Genomic DNA, 17,835 nt, shown 5'->3' on the forward strand with positions numbered 1-17,835 from the left:
AAGTTTCAACGGCACAGTGGAAATTCAAACCTGAATTTCCTAGGTTTTAGTCCAACACTTTATTCACTTTATCCACTTTACCACACTGGCTACATGTTCCATACATTACAAAAGCCCTTTCTGGTACTTAGTGAGGCTCTTCTTTTAATAGCATGGCTATATTTCAACCCAAATGGTGAGTACTTGCGCTAAGGCAGATGGGAGACTTCTTAATTACTTATAGAGCTACAGAATATATTCAGTTGTATAACGTGATCATGTAGCCTCTATCTACTGGTTACGGCCAAGGCAACCAAGACAGATCCAGCATCTTTAAGCCAGAAAATGTGATTTCTCACATGATCCAAGCATGACTGGAGCTCTACTTCTCTGTGCAGTACAGCTTTCTTGCTTGACTAACCAGGATAAGTACAGAAGGCTTTCAAGTTTAATCACACGACAGCTTGGGAAACATGAAACTTATAACGTTTTTCCGGCCTCTCCTGCGAAGGCTGCCTTTCCAGGGCAGAGAGATGGGAGATGAAACCAGTACTTTGTTACCTAAGGTAAAAGTCAGGATTTTCAGTATGTGCCGCCTTTCTGATTTGCCCTCACCTTTTCAGACCTTGTGCCTTTCTTCTTTGGATATGCTGTTGCTTTATTGTGGGGTGGAGTTCATTATCTGTCTCTGCATGAGGATGAATAAACTTTCTAAAGTTATGTGCATGTGTGTAGAAGCAGTTGTGGTCCTGAATTAGAGGATTCTTTCTATCCTGCTCCACCTTCACTGACCATGGCCAGTAAGAATATTCCATAACATCTATATTTATAACATCTATACTTGAAATTAAACCTGAGTTCACTGGAGCTTTTTTCCAAGTACTATGCTTAGGAGTGATGTGAAGACAGAAAATCATGAAAATTCTTTAAAAAAAAAAGGGTGAGGCATTATAAATTTGGTCATTGAATTGGTTCTTTACTGACATTTCACATGCAAGAAACAATATCATGTTTACACATACCACACATTTAGAGTACTAAGACCGAAGACAGTTTTCCTTCATTTGCCAGTTGTTGTCATCTTTAATGAGGAGAGTTGCTTTTTTAAAAATCATGGATTAGAAGATCTCTTGTCACTTCCACTTGTACACTTCTTGCTTCTGCCTCCTCTTGGATGAGATGGAGTCAGGGAGAAAGAAGTCTTTGTTGCCATTGTAGCCACAGCAGAAGGGGAACATCCCTAAAGTGAAATTTAAAACAATCTTTCCCTTGCCTTATCTAACTCTCTCCGCCCTATGTATGTGTCAAGGGTTTTTAACAGTACAGCATAGGGTGAAATAATACTTACTATACTCTTTGTCCCCACATCTCTGATTGTTTGCACTCTTTACTTCTCTCCTCTGCTGATCAGACAAACAAAGTGGATATATTTTATTCATCTAATGAACAGAGCTTGTCACCAAATCCCACCAGAGTAGAAGAAACTGGCTGGCCTAAGAAGAAGGTGATACCACGGCATGTTCTTCAGCCTTCTTATCACTCTCTGGACTCTGTAAGCAGCTGTGTGAAATACTTGATCTTCTTTTGGAACATGGTTTTCTTTGTGGGAGGGCTGCTCTTTTTGGCAATAGGGATCTGGGGTCTTTTTCACAAGGAGTCCCTGGCAAGTGAGCGGATAACCTATTTGGATAGTGACCCAATGCTCTTTTTTGTATTAGCGGGTCTAGTAGCTAGCACAATCTCTCTGCTGGGATGTTTGGGGGCACTTTTCGAAAACACTCGACTCTTGAAACTTTTCAATGGAGGAATCATCGTATTTGTGATTGTGGAAGTCTTGGGTGCAATCATACTCTTTTCTCTAAGACATCAAATCAAGGCCTCCTTGAAAGATTCCCTCATGGTGGCAGTGCTACGGTACCAGGATGATGCAGATCTCCAGTTCATAATGAATGAAATTCAGGCAGGTCTGCAGTGCTGTGGTGTGGAGTCTTACCAAGATTGGAAAGCAAATTTGTGAGTACAAACCTATTTGTTGTTCTTTCTGCTCTGTTTTAATAGAAATTTTGTCAGAACAAAAACTTCCCTCTAGCAATATTTTGTCCAGTTTACCAAATATATAACTCTTCACTAAGGCCCTTTCCGCACGGGCAGAATATGGCGGCCTGGGGACGGCAAAAACGCCATCCCCAGGCCGCCGATCTTCGCGACATTAGGCCCGGGACGGTGCCGCTGGCCGCCGCGTTTCCCAAACCAAGCTTCCCCAGCATGGTTTTTTTGGAAACGCCGGCTTGGAGCCGCTTTGCCGCGGTGTCGAACGAGCAGCAGCCTCTCGCATGACCTCACCCCCCCGGGCGACTTCATCATGAAACTACAACGGCCCCTCACGAGACGTCGCCGGAAGTCCTGGAGACCGCGCCCTTTGCCCTGCGTAATTCCCGGAGCCGGCTCACAAGAGGAAGGGGCGGTCCCTGGCCTCGGCGATGCGTCGAGGGTCAACCGCTGGACTGGTGAGTCAGCTCTGGCCCGACGGCAGCTCTGCGCCGTCTCCAGCCAGTTCCTGGGACCATCCATGCGGATAGTCCTAGCATCGCCGGGTCAAGCGTGGAGTTATTGACCTAATTCCTTCCGGCCCGTGCGGAAGGGGCCTAACTTTCTCTCCCTTCTAAAAAACTGAAATTAGAATTTATCAAGAGGTTTAACACAATTTCCACTCCCCAGGGTTGAACAAGGACTTAGGATTTCTTAGTTAACTATAGGTATTAGAACTTTGCTAAAGAAACCCTCCTTAGATAAAAAGAAGTTGTCTGACTACCATTCACTGACTAATCTACCTTTCCTGGGGAAGGTAACAGAGCAACCAGTGACTGATCTCTGAGCCTGGCTGAGAGAAAATAAGCAGGGAAAGAAGCTGAAAGTGTCAGAAATGGCAGATAAAGGAAGAGTTTGTTATGTCTGTTCTACCCACTACTTCTCTGCTACAAATCATCATTACTCATCTTGTTCTCTGATAACAACTGGTGCTGGAAGACTCAAATCATGTATTGTGATATATAGTTCCACTCTCACTAGGAAGCAAGCCGCAATATATATATAGACTTCCAAATAAATAGGCACAGGGGAGGATTGTTAGTTTTCTTTGCCCCTTGCACCTGACCTTTCACACTACTGACATTTAGATTGTAAACAAGATCCTCATGGCAGAGACCTCTCTCTTCTCTCTCTTTTCTTCTTATTCTATTCTATAAAATGCCACTTATCTAGATAACACTGTATAAATAAATCTTCATTCCCTGTGATACAATTGCTACAGAGGGTACTTTTTAAAATCCTACCATTCTGGATTGAAATCTTTCCTACAAAACAATCCTATTAGCCTCCTTGAATTTCTAATCTGCCTGGCTGCTTATGATGCAGTTGATAAAGGCCCTCTACTTCTATTCTTTGCTGATGTTGCTTTCTCTGTTTTTAGACTTGGTGTTTTCAAGTATTAAAGTCTACTTGATTTCATTAACTACCAAAATCATAACAAGAGAGGCTCTGATACAGTTACTCTGACATTCTGTATTGAAATAATGGAACATATTATTTGTCTTTCATTTGAGCATGATTCATTTTCTCTGGGTTGGGGCCAAAGTCTGTAAAGAAGTCTCACTGCTGGAGCAAAACATTTATAGCATCTGATCTCCTGAATAATTTCAGTTCCTTATAATGGCATACTCTGAGGTATTTTCATATTCCCTTACGAGAAGTCTTAGTGGATTTCTCATAATTATTGTATTCTCATCTTTCCCCCACTGGTAGGAATAACCATGCTTAAAATTTTATGTACAGTAGGACTTGTACGTGTATGTCCCCTCTGGACAGATGTGTATGTATTTTCTGGTATGGTCATGTTTAACCATGGAAGTTGACTGTTCGCGGGTGTAGTCGACCCACGTGGTCACCGTAAGAACGAGACGAGACGCGGAGATAACATCTGGTGGAGATCGCCAGCAGCTGGAGCCCTCGGAGGTCCGTGTTCCTAGCTTTGTAGTCTCCCGCAGCTGGTTCCTGGCACCTTTTATTGTTATTCTATCGGGCTGGTGGGAGGGAGGAAGGCGAGGGAGGAGTTCCGCAGAGCTGGAGGCGGGAGGTCGGGAGATCATCATGTGATGCGATCTCACCTGCCTAACGGCGGAGAGGAGCCGCAGCTGCCTGAGCTCTAATCCTCACCTGGGGGCAAGACTCCGCATTGTCCCTGCTTCCGCATTTGTTTGAGCAGAACAGTTCCACGCACCCGTGGACTCACTTAGAGGATGAGGTAAGAGTGCGGTGGCGACTCAGAAGCCGTTTGAGGTCCGCTATGCGTTCCAACGTTTCTACTACGGTGCTTCTTGGTCAGCAGTGCATTACTACATCTCCTCCTTTTTTTTACATTTTGTAGTGCGGACCCGAAATGCTAAAGCGCGAGGCAATTTAAAGGGACGCTTTGTCTCCTCTCCGCCTGCCTGGGTCAAGCTGACTGAATACTGCTGCGTAACATTAGAACTTGGTTCTGCGGAGTAAGGGAAATTCAGGGCTTCTTACACAATGCTATAGGCAATATTAGGACACACATTGAACGTAAACAAGATCCTATAACGAGGCACCACAATTAAACCAATGCAGAGCTGTACAACAGCACTCAATCCATCCTCCCCGGCAGCCAGTTCCAGAGTGGCTGACCACCAATGGGGTAAAACGGCCATACTTCAGGATTAGATACAACTTCTTGCAGCTCACGATTCTCTCATATGAATCCACCGGGAATTATCAGAAAGATTAAAACAACACATATTATGCACATTCCCTACAACCTTGGTGTGATGTAATAACAATAGAAGTATTAATCAATAGCGGCACGGTGTTGTCTAGGGTCGCTTTGACGAAGTTCCTGCTGCTCGGAGGCCAGGGCATCCAGGCGATGGAGGCAGAGTTGATGGACTTAGGCGCAGGCCAGCCGGCCATTAGTCTTAGTGACATTCAAGTAAGCGAACCGGGGACTCCCACTCAGGGAAGCGCGTGAGACCTAACTCCGCTTCGAGAGGGCGACCGCTGGGCCGCTCCGGGGACAGGAGGGGTCGAAGGAAGGCAGAGCTGAGCTGCGGCCCGTGGCGTCTCGGAGCTCCCCGGTGGAGCCTGGGGCAGAACCTACGGTGAGGCCCGACTGAGGCAACAAAGAGTTCCGGGCAGGGAGTCGGCGCGGAATGTAATTAAACGATTCTCTCCCCGCAGGTTCCAGAACCAGCCCCTGGGGAGCAGGATGTTTTCCAACACCGGGGAATCGTCCTCCATGTGTGTACCGCAGTTCCAATTGGCCGAGCAGCCGACGTATCGGGCCCGGTCGGTTCCCGTTTGCCTATTGCGCCCGGTGATGCGAGGCGCAAGTGATAGGTCGTGGTTAGCGACAGTCTTGGTGAGGCCAAGGGAGAGAGCTTCAGCCGGAGGGTTTGGACGACGGGTCCCCAGTCGGTAGCGTCATAGAGTATCTGATGGATGAGGTATCTATGAAGGGGCTTAGCCCAGACTCCGTAGGAAGTTCCTCCGGTACGTTTATAGACGGGGAGCAGGCAGGAAGCCAGCAGGCTCCGACTCTAGAGTACCAACCAGGCAGAAAGATGAAGACGCTGGCATGCCGCAGCAAACTGCTCCCAGATGTTGGTCTGAGTGAAAGCTTCGGCCAGGTGGCCGATCGCCATGCGGCAGGAGGCAGCAAGAGCAGGTAAAGGATGGTGAGTCAGCCGAGTTGGGAGCGGTGATGATCGCAGCGAGAGCTGCACAGAGGTTCTCGGTGTCTCTCGGGTGTTCCTGCAGCGCCCAGCAGCTCTAGGGCTTGGCTGGTGGTCGCCTATGAAAGCGCCTCCCCAGGTCATCTGGCTCCTACGCTGGCGACCGCGCTCATATGCTGAACCGACTGGCCATGGATCCTTTAGAGAGATGTGTTCCATCTCCGGATGGGGTTGGAGTCTCTTCCCATGCCATTCCATGGGTTGGCCTGTCATGGTTAATCCCGAGTCCACAGGGACCTGTAGGAAGAGTGGGACTGAAACACACCCTTCCCAGGTTATGGGGGGGGGCCGGGTCCCGCCAGGTCTGGGGTTCTAGAGCCGGATGGCGGGGAGATCCGGGATCGAGTTTTGAGTTTAGAATTTAATATAATAAAGGCTTTGTTTTGCAGCCCAGAAGGTTGCTTTTAATGCATCCTCCTGGGGGCGCCTACTCCTCTTTCTTTAGTTGTTTGACAGGAGGGCAGGAGGTAGGCTGCACCCTGGTGGGAATTACTTCAGAGGCGCCATCAGGGTGCGCCAAGGCTGAGGGTCCGAGCACCGCAGGGGGGGAGGGAACAGAGCGGGTCCTGGGGGGGACAGGGTATGCATGCTTAATCAGCAATACAAAGGGGGCTTTGGAAGCGCCTTTAGGGGATGGGTGTATCCGGGGAATGAAGCAATCAGAGGCTGATTAGAAGGCAGATTCCTCGCATACCACAAAGGAAAAAAGAGGGGGGGTTCTTTGCAAGGGAGCGTACTTACCGTGTGACCTTGGTGGCTACTTGCCGAGGAAGCTGGATGGTGCTAAAATTTTTTGATCTAATTGAGTCTTTGGGAATTGCTGCCCTTGAGACCGGTATCAGCCCTTAAGGGTCGGCCGGCTGAGCCTGGCGCTTTAACGCAAGTGGTAAATACCGATAAAGCGTTGTATGCTTGGCAGCCATAACCCAACGGGTTTTGGGTATTAGAGGCATAATGGCGGCAGCCCTTTTAAACTGTGGCCTGTCCTGACAGTGCTGCGGTATCAGGACGAGGCCCAGATTTTTAATCCAGGGAGGGCCAGTCAGCCAATTGGCCTCCCGCCTCTACTGGTGAAAAAAACAGAAGAGAGAGGGAGAGGAGGAGAGGGAAACTGGTTTTCTTCACGAAATTAGAAATGTAATTTTCGAAGGCACGCATTGGGATCAATGATCTGTGATGGCTTTTACCCATCCCAGACCAGAAGCCGCTTTTAACCTGACTCATGAGGTCCCTTCCCAGAGATTGACATGGATACCTAAAATGATGGGAAGCTGGACTGTGAGCTGCCGCTCGAGTCTCTGGGCGCATTAATCGTGGATGGGCGGATGCTCTGGCCTCGCTGGGTTCTTAATCCCCCCCCCACCCCTGATGTGGTTAAGCCTCGGTCGGGCCACTGGTCGAAGGCCCTTTTCCGCTGCTCTGATAGACGGCAATATCAGCGCCGGTGTCCACCAGGTCTCCTTGAACTTATCATCCTTCTATGGCGAAAGCTGACTCCAGCGTATGGCGGGAAGGCTCCCCTGAGTAAACGGCTTCCACCGCTGGCGACGGTGGAGTGTAAGGTGGCCAAGCTCATGTTGCTGCTGGGGCTTGTAGCGCCTTATTGGGTAAACGCTTGCAGCGGCATGGCGCGATAAGTAAGAGAATCAACTGAGCGCCAGCTGGTCTCGGCAGGCAACTCCTGTGGGATGTTTGTCCAGACTTGGAGATGGATGGGTCCTCTTGGTGCGTGGAGTCGATCACTCGGGACGCATGCGAACAGTCCCTGTTCAGCGGCAGAGGCTAACTTGGCAGCACTAAGCCCAATAGTCCCGGTAAAGAGGGGATGGCCTGGAAATCATACTGGGCTGGGGCGACAAGAACCTCGTGGGGAACTTAAAAGGAGATGGAAGCTGGAGTGCATGCGCAGCCAGAATGCCACGCAGAGGGTGTGGTTTTGGCAGGGGGCCTTGGTGTTTGGGTCTGCTTCTAGTATTCTCTCCTTGGTCCTGGGCTGGGGAGACGCCCGAGGCGGGAGTTTCCCACGGGCAGTCAGCTTCTCTCAGTGGAAGCCTTTCTTGGCAACAGCGGCACCGGGTTTTAGGTGGCCTTCTCCTCCTGGGGGAGGACCCTCCCTCCCATCGGGGTTGTAGAGGCCTCCCCACTGGCTGCCTACACTCCCTTCGAAGTGTCCGGTCTGCCGCAGTTAAAGCGAGGAGTCATCCCTGGAGGCTGCCTCCCACGTGGAGAGTGAGCGCGGCAGGAGAGCCCTAGCTTGGTGGCGGAGGATCCGGGACCGTCCTGGCAAGCCTTAAGCATACCGCCAGTTCAGGATTTTTGCCCAGGCCCGCGGATTGCCCGTTCACGGCACTGCGGTGAGGCATTCTCTTGGCGACTGCGACCTTATGAGGAGCTTCGCTTTGGGCCTCTTCGCCATCCTACCTGCCTCTCTGAGCTGCTTCCTGGTTTCGCTAGTTCACAAAACTCCGCATAGGGCTCCTTGAGGGTTTTGCCGGATGGAGGAGAAACTCTGGGCTGGCTGGGCCGGCATTGGGGACTTTGGATAAAATGCCTTATAAGAGAGCGCACCTCCAGAGGCGCACCGTATAAGTGGCCTCAGGCAGGAACAAATCTGATCGTTGGGGTTGGGCGGCTTAAAAGCATCAAAACCGTGTAAAGCTGAGCTGCTGTGTAGAGCGCCGCCGAGGCGGCTCCTGCGCTGATGCATTGCTGGCGGAACTCGCTTCCCAGATCACAAATTGTGCTGGGCTCAGGAGCATGTCACGAAAGGTGGTTTCTCCAGTCAGCCCGAACTATTATTAGGTGATTCCTCGCCGATTGCTCTCCAGCATGCCCCTCTCCTCAATCACGTGGAGCTAGTGATTCCTTTACTGCCTCTCGCATCAGCTTTCTTGGCGGAGCTCCAGTGAGTGATGTTATAGTTTAAAGGGCGGTACCACAACTCCGCCTGAATGATACGCCACCCTCCCCTCAGTATCTGTGGAAATGGACGGGAACACAATGCAAGAATCTCGGTATCGCCTTCCTCCGTCAGGGTTTTCTTTCTTCTGCAGATCGCGTGGCTACATACGTTCTCTGGCGTGAGGAGTTTTTTGAAACTCCAAGGCCATTACGCATTATATGCTTGAAGCCGGAGGAGGATGCAGTGGCTTCGAGGAAAATGAAGGCGGAGACAGGGAGGGGCGTTGAGCCGCTGGAGAGTTTGAAATGGGTGAAGGAGCAAGGGGGGCGGTGAAGGAGGACAGGCGCCCAATTTAGTGGATAGAGAAAAATCTCGAGGTTGAAATTGGAAGGTGAAAGATCGAAGGAGGGCGGCCTACAGCAAAGGGAGCCATAGAGTCTTGCAGGCTGATGGCTGACAAACATTCTCCACGCCAGTAGCAGCCGTATCAGACGGAGCGCTACAGGCTCCCAGCGAAGAGTCGCCTCGGAGTTTTCCCAGTCCTTAAGATTCACCGTCCCCCCCCTCTGGGTACCATGGACACTGAGCTTCAATCTCCTCAACCACCTCCCATGCAGCTCCCTTCTCTAACTACGGGGACTCCTGCCGCATTTCGCTAACAGCTTTCAGTTCGGCTAACGCGTGCTTGTCATAAGCCCTGCTTTTGCAAGTCCCCATACTCACCGGCGTTCGACCGGACTGACGGTGAGAGTGTCCTAGGACGCGCGGTTCTTCTGGATCTGCGCCCGATTCAGAGGACAAGGCGATGCAACAAACGTGGTCCCTGGATGCGCCCGACCAGCGGACCTGTATCGCCGCCCTTCCCCAGGCGTGTGACGAGCAGGGGGTGGAGGTTCGTGATTCCCCGGTTTTGGCACCAGGGGCTTGTAGGGTCGACTCCACGTGGTCACCCGTGAAGAACGAGACGAGACGCTGAGATAACATCTGGTGGAGATGCGCCAGCAGCCGGGAGCCCGGAGGTCCGGGGCGGTTCCTAAAGCGAAGCCCCCCGCGTGCTGGTTCCCTGGCACCTTTATTGTTATTCTATCGAGGCTAGGAGGGAGGAACGGGGGGAGTTCCGGGAGAGCGCCGGGAGGGCGGGAGGTCGGAGATCATCATGTGATGCATGAAGCCCACCTGGCTACGCAGCGGAGAGGAGCTGCATGGCGTCTGGAGCCTAATCCTCACCTGGGGCACTCTACTGTCCCTGCGCCCGGTGATTGGAGCCAGGCAGTTCACCACCCGCGACTCGCCATAGGATGATGAGGAGAGGGGTGCGGAATTAAAGCATTGTGAAGGCTTGCGAGGGTCCGCTTGGCGCCCCAACGCTTCTACTCACGGTGTGCTGCTGGGTCAGCAGTGCATTACTACAGCGGGGACTCGATTTTCCCCAGTCTAGCCAAGCCCACAGCCTACCTTCAAGATCACTGGTAGGGTTGCCAGCTCCAGATTGGGACATACCTGGAGAGTTTGGTGGTGGAGCCTGAGGAGGGCCAGGTTTGATGATGGGAGGGTCTTCAATGGGGTGTAATGCTATAAAGTCCACCTTCCAAAGTGGCCACCTTCTCCAGATGAACTGATCTCTATAGCCTGGAGATCAGCTGTAATAGTGGGAGATCTCCAGCCATTACCTGGAGGTTGACAACCCTAGTCATTGGGTCTGTCAGGACAGGAGGAAGAACTCCTTGTTGTTCTGAACAGCAAGCAAGCTTGACCTGGAAGCTTTTATAGAAGTCACAGAATACTACATTACCTGCCTTGGCCTGTTGTTTGGCTACCAGTAGTAGTTTCCCTGTAGTTCCTCTTTTGGCTAGAACTGAATGTGGGTGTACACAAACAGAAACTTCATGCACTAAGCTCCAGGTTCAGGACTTGCTGCAGGCTTACTAAATACGAAATACTAAAAAGTATTCTCTAAGTGAGCCATGCTATCCATCCCATATAGACCCAGTGAAGAATAGATTATAGTCTTAATTGCATGCAAGCCCAGGTGCTGGATGTGGGGTTTTCTCTTCACAGACTCCATTGGCCTTCATCCTGCTCTTAACTACTTTTTAAAAAATTGTTAATTTTATATACCGCTCTCCCCTTTGGAGAGGCTCAGGGCGGTTCACAACAAGGTTAAAAACATACGATTAAAAATTTCTGCACTTTAAATACTAATTACATAAAAACAGAATCCATTTAAAAATGTGGATGGTGTCTGGCTACCCCCCTCCCCCCCTTGTGCCCACGGGAGGCCAGATGACATGGTATCTATCTTTGTCTGGCTGTCTTCTATACATAGGTGCAGAAAAGCAAGTGGATATTATGAGAACCTTGGCAGTGGGATAGTACCACTCCATGTTGGACTGGCAAGTAGAGTGACATTTCCTGTTTGTTAACTTACAGGTATTTTAACTGCAGCTCTCCAGGTGTACAAGCCTGTGGCGTTCCATCTTCCTGCTGCCTGGATCCCCTGGAAAATGGCACCATCCTAAATTCCCAGTGTGGCTTTGGTACCCTGGGCCTGGAGGAGTTTGTGGCTCAGAGCATCATATATCTTGGAGGTTGTGTTCCCCAGCTGAGCAGATGGCTTGATAATCATGCTGGAGCAATCAGCTCCTATTTTGTGTTTCTCATTGTGATTGAAGTAGGAAGCTTATTACTAGCCACTAAGCTCCTGGCGGACATTACAGTTGCTAGGACTCTGTATTAGAGCTTCATGGACAGAACATATTTGGCCTCCTGTCAGCACAGATAAAGGCAATTTTACTCATGACCTTCTGAGGGCAATAAAACAAAATAGACTCACAGTTATCTTTTATTAGTTAACTGCTTGTGACATTGCCTGTTTTGTAAAAAAAATGCCTGTTATACATAGATAGCATCTGATTATCTTAACTCGAGTGCGATTTGCATGTCATTGTAACCTGATAAACAGCATTCATTCATCACAATCTCAAAGCTTCCCTTTCCCAAATATTTTGGGTACATCTCACTTGGTACAGCAAATGTTCTTAGAGTTTTAAAGACACAACTTCAGATATATCCTTTTACAGCATTTTGCATTTAAAATGTAAGTTCTGTAGCAACAAGATGCCATCATGCTCTATGAAGCACTCTTGTGTTGCAGTAAAGGAGCAAGAAGCCAAGGAGAGGCTCATAGGAAAAAGGGAATGCTTAAATCAAACCATTCATTCTTGGTAGACTGCAAGCTTTAAAACACCTTGCTTCTCATTTCCGTGAGGACAAGCACACAAACGCTCTAAAAGGAAGCACCAAACACCCCTTGTAATATACTATGAACACACTTTAGAGAACAAGTTTTAGAGAACAAGTAAGCCAGAATGTGGCAGAACAAACTGAGACCATGGCATCATGTGGATTCTGGCAAGAACACAGGGTACTTGGACCTAGTAAAAAGGGAGTAGAGACTAGTGTAGGGCAAACACTGAAGGGCTCCATCCAGAGTAAACAAATGCTTCACCATTGACTTGTGCTTATTCTCCTCTGACTGAATTATTGTAGCTGAGTGTTGGTCTTTAACTAATGGAAGCTAAGCCCTTTGGGGATGAGAAGTTCCCTGCTGGGGCTCAGAGAAACAGATTGGATCCATTCCTAGCCCCTGATTTTGTTTTGTTTTTTTAACCCTATTACAGGGTTTTGCTTTTTATTAATGATGCATTATATAGGAATGAATTCTGCTCTCTTCACCTTTTCAGCTTTATATTCTTATCATACCAGTCAATAGATTGGCTTCCTGTTCTAAATTTATCTCCTATTTGTAAGGCATTGTTGCCATGTAGTTGACAGTATCTACAACTTGCTTGGAATAAAAACAGCTGTTGTGATAAATGAAAAATGTGTTTTCTACTAGGAATGAGGAGATGAGTCATAAGGGGAGGGATGCTTGTGGCAGGACAAAGATAATACAGCTGGATGACTAGGATGAAGGGCAAGGCTTGTATCAGATTGTATGTATTGAGCATGCTTAATAGGCTAATGCATATTAGCTTCTCCTGCTCTGACGACAAACTGTATTATAATGAACATACAAAAAGAATATGAGAGGGGGCCACATATTAAGGAGTAACATGTAAATAGCAGGACTGGAAAGTTGTGACTTTAAGTACCCTTAGCCAATGGGGGAACAGAGAGGAGGTGGCGAATTTGGAAGAAGGGAATAAACATGCTGTGGATATGCTTTTGGCAGAGTCTGCCCTTGTGGGGACGGCTCCCCTTTCTTTGCAAATAAAGTTACTTAAAACTCTCTTCTGTTGGCTTGATATTTGGTTAAGAAATATTGGGCACCACACCATTGTGTGTTTCCAGGGGAACTGCAACCCAAAAGACTGTATCTTCTAATCTTTCCCATTTTTTTATTTTTTATTCAAATTGTGCAGGAAAACCTTTGTACTGCAATCAGAGGGGCAAGTGGCAAAGTGTAAAGAATAACTGAGCACATTAAATTAACCAGAAGAATCTCACTAATAGAGTGGGAGAGTTTCTTGATTTGTGGGCGGGGGGGGGGATCACATATTCAGTTTCTTGATTTGGTGGGGAGGGTATTACATATTCAGGAAATGCCTATCACTTTGGTATCCTGTATTAGTCAATTGTTACCACAGGCCAAGAATAAGAATCAAAGGAGGCATTGGCAATCTGTGCATTTCAGTGGCGTAACTCCCATTGGGCAAAGTGGGCAGAGCCTTATGGTGGGCGCCAAAAGTGCAGGTTCGTTTCTTGGTTTTTTTCTATTTTCAGTGTTTTTTCCGTTTTTGGCCTGCATGGGGCGCAATTTTTAGGCTAGCAGCACCAAGGGACTTAGGTGTAATGCTGGCAGCGGCTGATGGGAATTGTAGTCCATGAACATCTGGAGCACCATAGGTTGGCCACCCCTGTTCTAGGGCAACTTCAAAGTGCTGATGTTACTCTTTAAGGTCATGTATGACTTTGGGGAAATGTCCCTGCCACGTGGGACATGTGCTTCGCATACTGGATCTTTCTAACTATAGTGGAAGCCCTCCATTTCTGCGGGAAAAAAACCAAAGGAATTGCAACTGAATACACAGTTGAAGTAGACATGAAATCATGCACACAATATTGTTTTTCTCTCACCTCAACATCGTCTACCAAGAATAGCCCATTTATCTTTTCCCTTAGGGAATAATGGACATTATTGCTGTCCGTGGCTCATGCGTGACTTACCTTGAGGGGTTGTTATAAGGATTAATGAATGAACATTTGTGAAGTGTTTTAAATACTCAAAATTCACAATATGTGTGTAAGTCTGTATACACACATACACTCTTACAATCAAGATTCTGTTTTCCACTTTGTTGTTCTAAGTATAACCACTAAATGTAAACAGAATTTCTCATCAAAGAAAACCAAGCCACTCTCAAAATGCCCTGATATTTTTTCTCCCTTCTCTAACTTTCCCCTAACACAGTAAAAACACTAAATTGTTTTGAAAAACATGGATAGAGTGTTCTAAATAAGTTATCTGTTTTATTTCAACAATATTCAGGTTGAAAAACACAATACATGGATTCAAAAATAGGTGGACTTAATTTGTAAACTTCTCATGGCAAGGACCTGCTTTTTTTGCTCATGTTACGCTGCAAAAATACTACATACTTTAAGCCACTATATGAAAATTTATGGAGAACAGAACTGCCAATGTGTACTAGCGTAGACATTCAGATGACAAGATTTCATGTACTAGGTATGCATATGAATCATGGGCCATTTACATATTTGTGGTCTCCTTCGCATTGATCGTAAATTCCCTTTGGGTTGATTCTCAGTTCTACACATATTTTTCCCTCTTTAGAACTCACCACACTCTCACATTAGAACATCCCCACAGTTTCCAAAAGCTGTAAAGTGCAACTTTTTGTCTCCCTTTGCAGGGAAAGCAAAGGAGATCATTGTGTGTTAAGCTTTCTTTGGGTTTTCTTGTTCCTCTCCACCTTACCCTGCTCCCACAACAGCAGTTTCCCAGGTCCACCATTTCAAAAAGGTTTTTTAAAAAGAATTAAATGCTGAAGATCTATCACTGGAGCAATAGACTCTGTGAAATTAACATGAAATTGGTAAAGGAAGGGGAAAAGGTGGAAGAGGGAAAAGGTGGCGAAACAAGTGCTCCCAAACGGAGGCGTTGCATGAAAAGAACAAAGTGCTTAAGTGAGTAGGCAAACTGGTGGCTTGGCTAAGGACATTTCACAAGAGGAAACTCCATGTGTAAACAAAAACATACAGGAAAACCCAACTGCAAAGCAAATGCTGCAGGGTAAGTAGTGCATGCATAAATGGCCATGGTATAACAGAGGAGGTCAAGGGTTCACGGCAGAAAGTGATTCTTCTGCGCTTCAAGAGACAAGATAATCGGTGAAATGAACAACTCACCTGGCCTGCTACAGCACTGTTCTCTGCTTCTTCACTCTGAAGCTAATCCCATTGAGTTCTATGGAATTTATTCACAAGTAAATAGGTATAGGCATTGCAGCCTTAAAATATTACTTGTGTGTGTTTTATTAAATATTAGCTATGGACAGACTCACTAAGAACCCAGGCCTTGGTATATGTTTACTACTAAGCAAAACAAAACCCAGATGTGCAGAAAAATATAAAAATGTAAACAAAAATTAAGGAGGTTTTTTTTAAATCCAAAAAAGCAATATGAGATGCTTGGGCACAGTCTGACATTGTAGGGAAAAAATGAGTATGGGCAGCATTTGGAGCTGCTGCAGATGTTCAAAATTGCACTTGGGATCAAAATACCTTTAGCCACACCATTTAGTTTAGGCTAACATATTGCCCTGTTTGGCAATACATGGTGGCAAATAGAAACAACAGTTGAAACAGAAGGGATCAAGAAAGGGGGAAGTAGTAGTGCAAAAAAGGGAAGGTAGGAAATGGATGCTGATTCAGTGGGGAAGGGAAATAGGAAAGAGGGAGAATGGAAACAGAGACAGCAGGATGCAAACGGGGAAACCAAGCAAGCAAGTGGGCAGAGGAGCGGAGGACAGGGATTCCCCTCCCCTGCAAGTTGTTCATAATACTGAACATTCGATAACACCACACAACTATTGGACCAGAATCTTAATGCCTAGTGCTGCCTTGAGTCAAAGAAGATAAAGCAAGAAAGTAACTATGTAAATATATAGTGCAGGGAAAGTAGGTTGCTTGATACTTTAAGAACACTTTAGTGTTGCAGGGCAATATAGAGAAGGTGTGACTGATCTTCACTGGAAAGTCTGACAGTATTGTCTTCGTAGGGCAGCTAGGTTCAGTTTAAGCATGCCATAACTAAGATCAATATTGTCTAGCTTAGCCTCAAGTGAAACATACATGAGTGCCAGAATACTGTACATAATTCCATAAAGTAATGTAATGCAAGAATCACACCATTTCAAGCACAAAAACTTAACAGGAATATTGGGCTTAAGAACCTAGGACCCACATAATAAAATTAGTCTTAAGTGGCCTTATTCAGAAAGGACTATAAATACTTAGGATGTCTTCAAAATTTGATATGTCTTGGGACCCTGGTTCTCACAGGTAGCTTCACCAGCTAAAGAATTTCAGTTTTTCTTCATGCGGAATTTTATTTCCATTTTTAAAAGCATCTTTATGTTCTCATCCTGTATATGCTTCTCCACAGCTGCTAGTGCCTGTTCTCCACCATCCTGGTAATATTTCAGCAGCTCTTCTGTATATGCAATCCACACACAGTTGGGGCATCCACTCATGCAACAGTTAGTGGGAGGCAGCAGTGTTGGGGGTGTGGCAAAAAGTGGTTCTTCCTCCTTTGAAGACCCTGCTGACTCCTCAGAGTTAGACTCCTTGCTGTTTAGAGGGGCAGCATTTTGAGAACCAGTTCCATGGGCATGTACATGATGTTTTTCACAGTCTGTCAACACTGTAGGGAGCCTCCACATATTGATCATACACTTATGATAGGATCTGTGAAGGAGCCAGGGCCTTGAGATACTGAACTCCTGGATATGTCTGACCAGATACATGCACTCCTAACAGGAATAAAAAGATATAATTAAACCAGAACTGATCATCTCTTCCTATATTCCCCCCGCCCCTCCTCTTTCCAATAAACTCAGCCCAGGATTTGGCATGCCATATTGGTCCTGGAGTACTATTCTACCAAACTTGATAATTATAAATTCAGAAATTCCACTTCAAGTTACAAGTGTTTTAAAAATCACATCAAACCTTTTTTCCTTTTCCCTTTCTATACACTATATCTAATTATTATCACTCTTACACACAAAAAGGCAACAATCAGGATTTCACCAAATGGCTCAGTAAATGGATTTTGATTCTAATAAGCCTGGGAACCATCGGAGATTAAAATGGTCTGCCTTGCTTCAGACTGCACTCATGACATTTCAGTCCTCATAACCACAAACAGAAAACCAGGAGTGCAAGAAGAAATATGTTAACCTTGATACATGTTATGCTTGCTTTGTAATGGCAGGTTGCTTTATGAAACACAGAAAATAGGAAAAATCCAAAACTACCAGCAGTGTAATCAGTTATTAAGCTATCTCAATGTACTAAGGGCAAGGTTTGAAATTCCCAGGGACTTTTCAACAAGGTGAATGTTAAGCTGCAGGGGGAGGATGCTTAAGGCATGACAAAAAAAAAAAAAGCCCCAAATCTTTCTGTAGCCTGTAGAGGAAAACTGTTGCAATATTAATGGATCAGGTAGTAACAAGAGCAAAACAGATTTCAAACATAATATGGGGGAGAACCCCAAAAGTTGACCTCTAACAGTCCCCTGCACGTGTGGACCAAGAAATGCGTTCCAGGTAAACACAGCTGCCATTAGGCTGGAAAAACTCGTTAGCTACCTTTTGTTGACCTCTGGCCCGGAACCTCCTCGGTCTCCCCCCCACCCCCCACCCCGGTTTCCTGCAACCCCCTCCCCTCACCTTTCCATGCCCGGCAATTACAGGCTCCCATAGCCCTCGACTGCGCCGTACGGCACACAACAACAACATAGCCGACGCCGAAGTGGCTTGACAACTATTATACACCCCGCCCTTATACCGGAATTGATACTTCTCTCGTCCAATGGTCGAAGCCGCTCCTACTGCCATA

At 46.9% G+C, this 17,835-nt stretch overlaps 2 protein-coding genes across 3 annotated transcripts; one reads left to right on the forward strand and one right to left on the reverse strand.

Moving 5' to 3' along the window:
• Positions 1-451: 451 nt before the first annotated feature.
• Positions 452-12,779, forward strand: TSPAN10 (tetraspanin 10). Of its 2 annotated transcripts, none has more exons than XM_048490550.1 (3): positions 452-545; positions 1,391-1,992; positions 11,119-12,779. In XM_048490550.1, exons 1-3 carry the CDS (start codon positions 453-455, stop codon positions 11,423-11,425), a joined length of 1,002 nt encoding a protein of 333 aa, XP_048346507.1. In that variant the 5' UTR covers position 452; the 3' UTR covers positions 11,426-12,779. The 2 variants fall into 2 exon arrangements, with proteins under 2 accessions (XP_048346507.1, XP_048346508.1); XM_048490551.1 differs by having other exon boundaries at positions 481-545; positions 1,430-1,992.
• Positions 12,780-14,198: 1,419 nt separating this feature from the next.
• On the reverse strand, positions 14,199-17,771 carry OXLD1 (oxidoreductase like domain containing 1). Its single transcript, XM_048492256.1, has 2 exons — positions 17,667-17,771; positions 14,199-16,745 (listed from the first exon to the last, which is right to left on the reverse strand). Exons 1-2 carry the CDS (start codon positions 17,733-17,735, stop codon positions 16,299-16,301), a joined length of 516 nt encoding a protein of 171 aa, XP_048348213.1. The 5' UTR covers positions 17,736-17,771; the 3' UTR covers positions 14,199-16,298.
• Between the last annotated feature and the right edge of the window lie 64 nt (positions 17,772-17,835).

Source organism: Sphaerodactylus townsendi, linkage group LG03 (assembly GCF_021028975.2).
Source record: "Sphaerodactylus townsendi isolate TG3544 linkage group LG03, MPM_Stown_v2.3, whole genome shotgun sequence".
Lineage (NCBI taxonomy): Eukaryota > Metazoa > Chordata > Lepidosauria > Squamata > Sphaerodactylidae > Sphaerodactylus > Sphaerodactylus townsendi.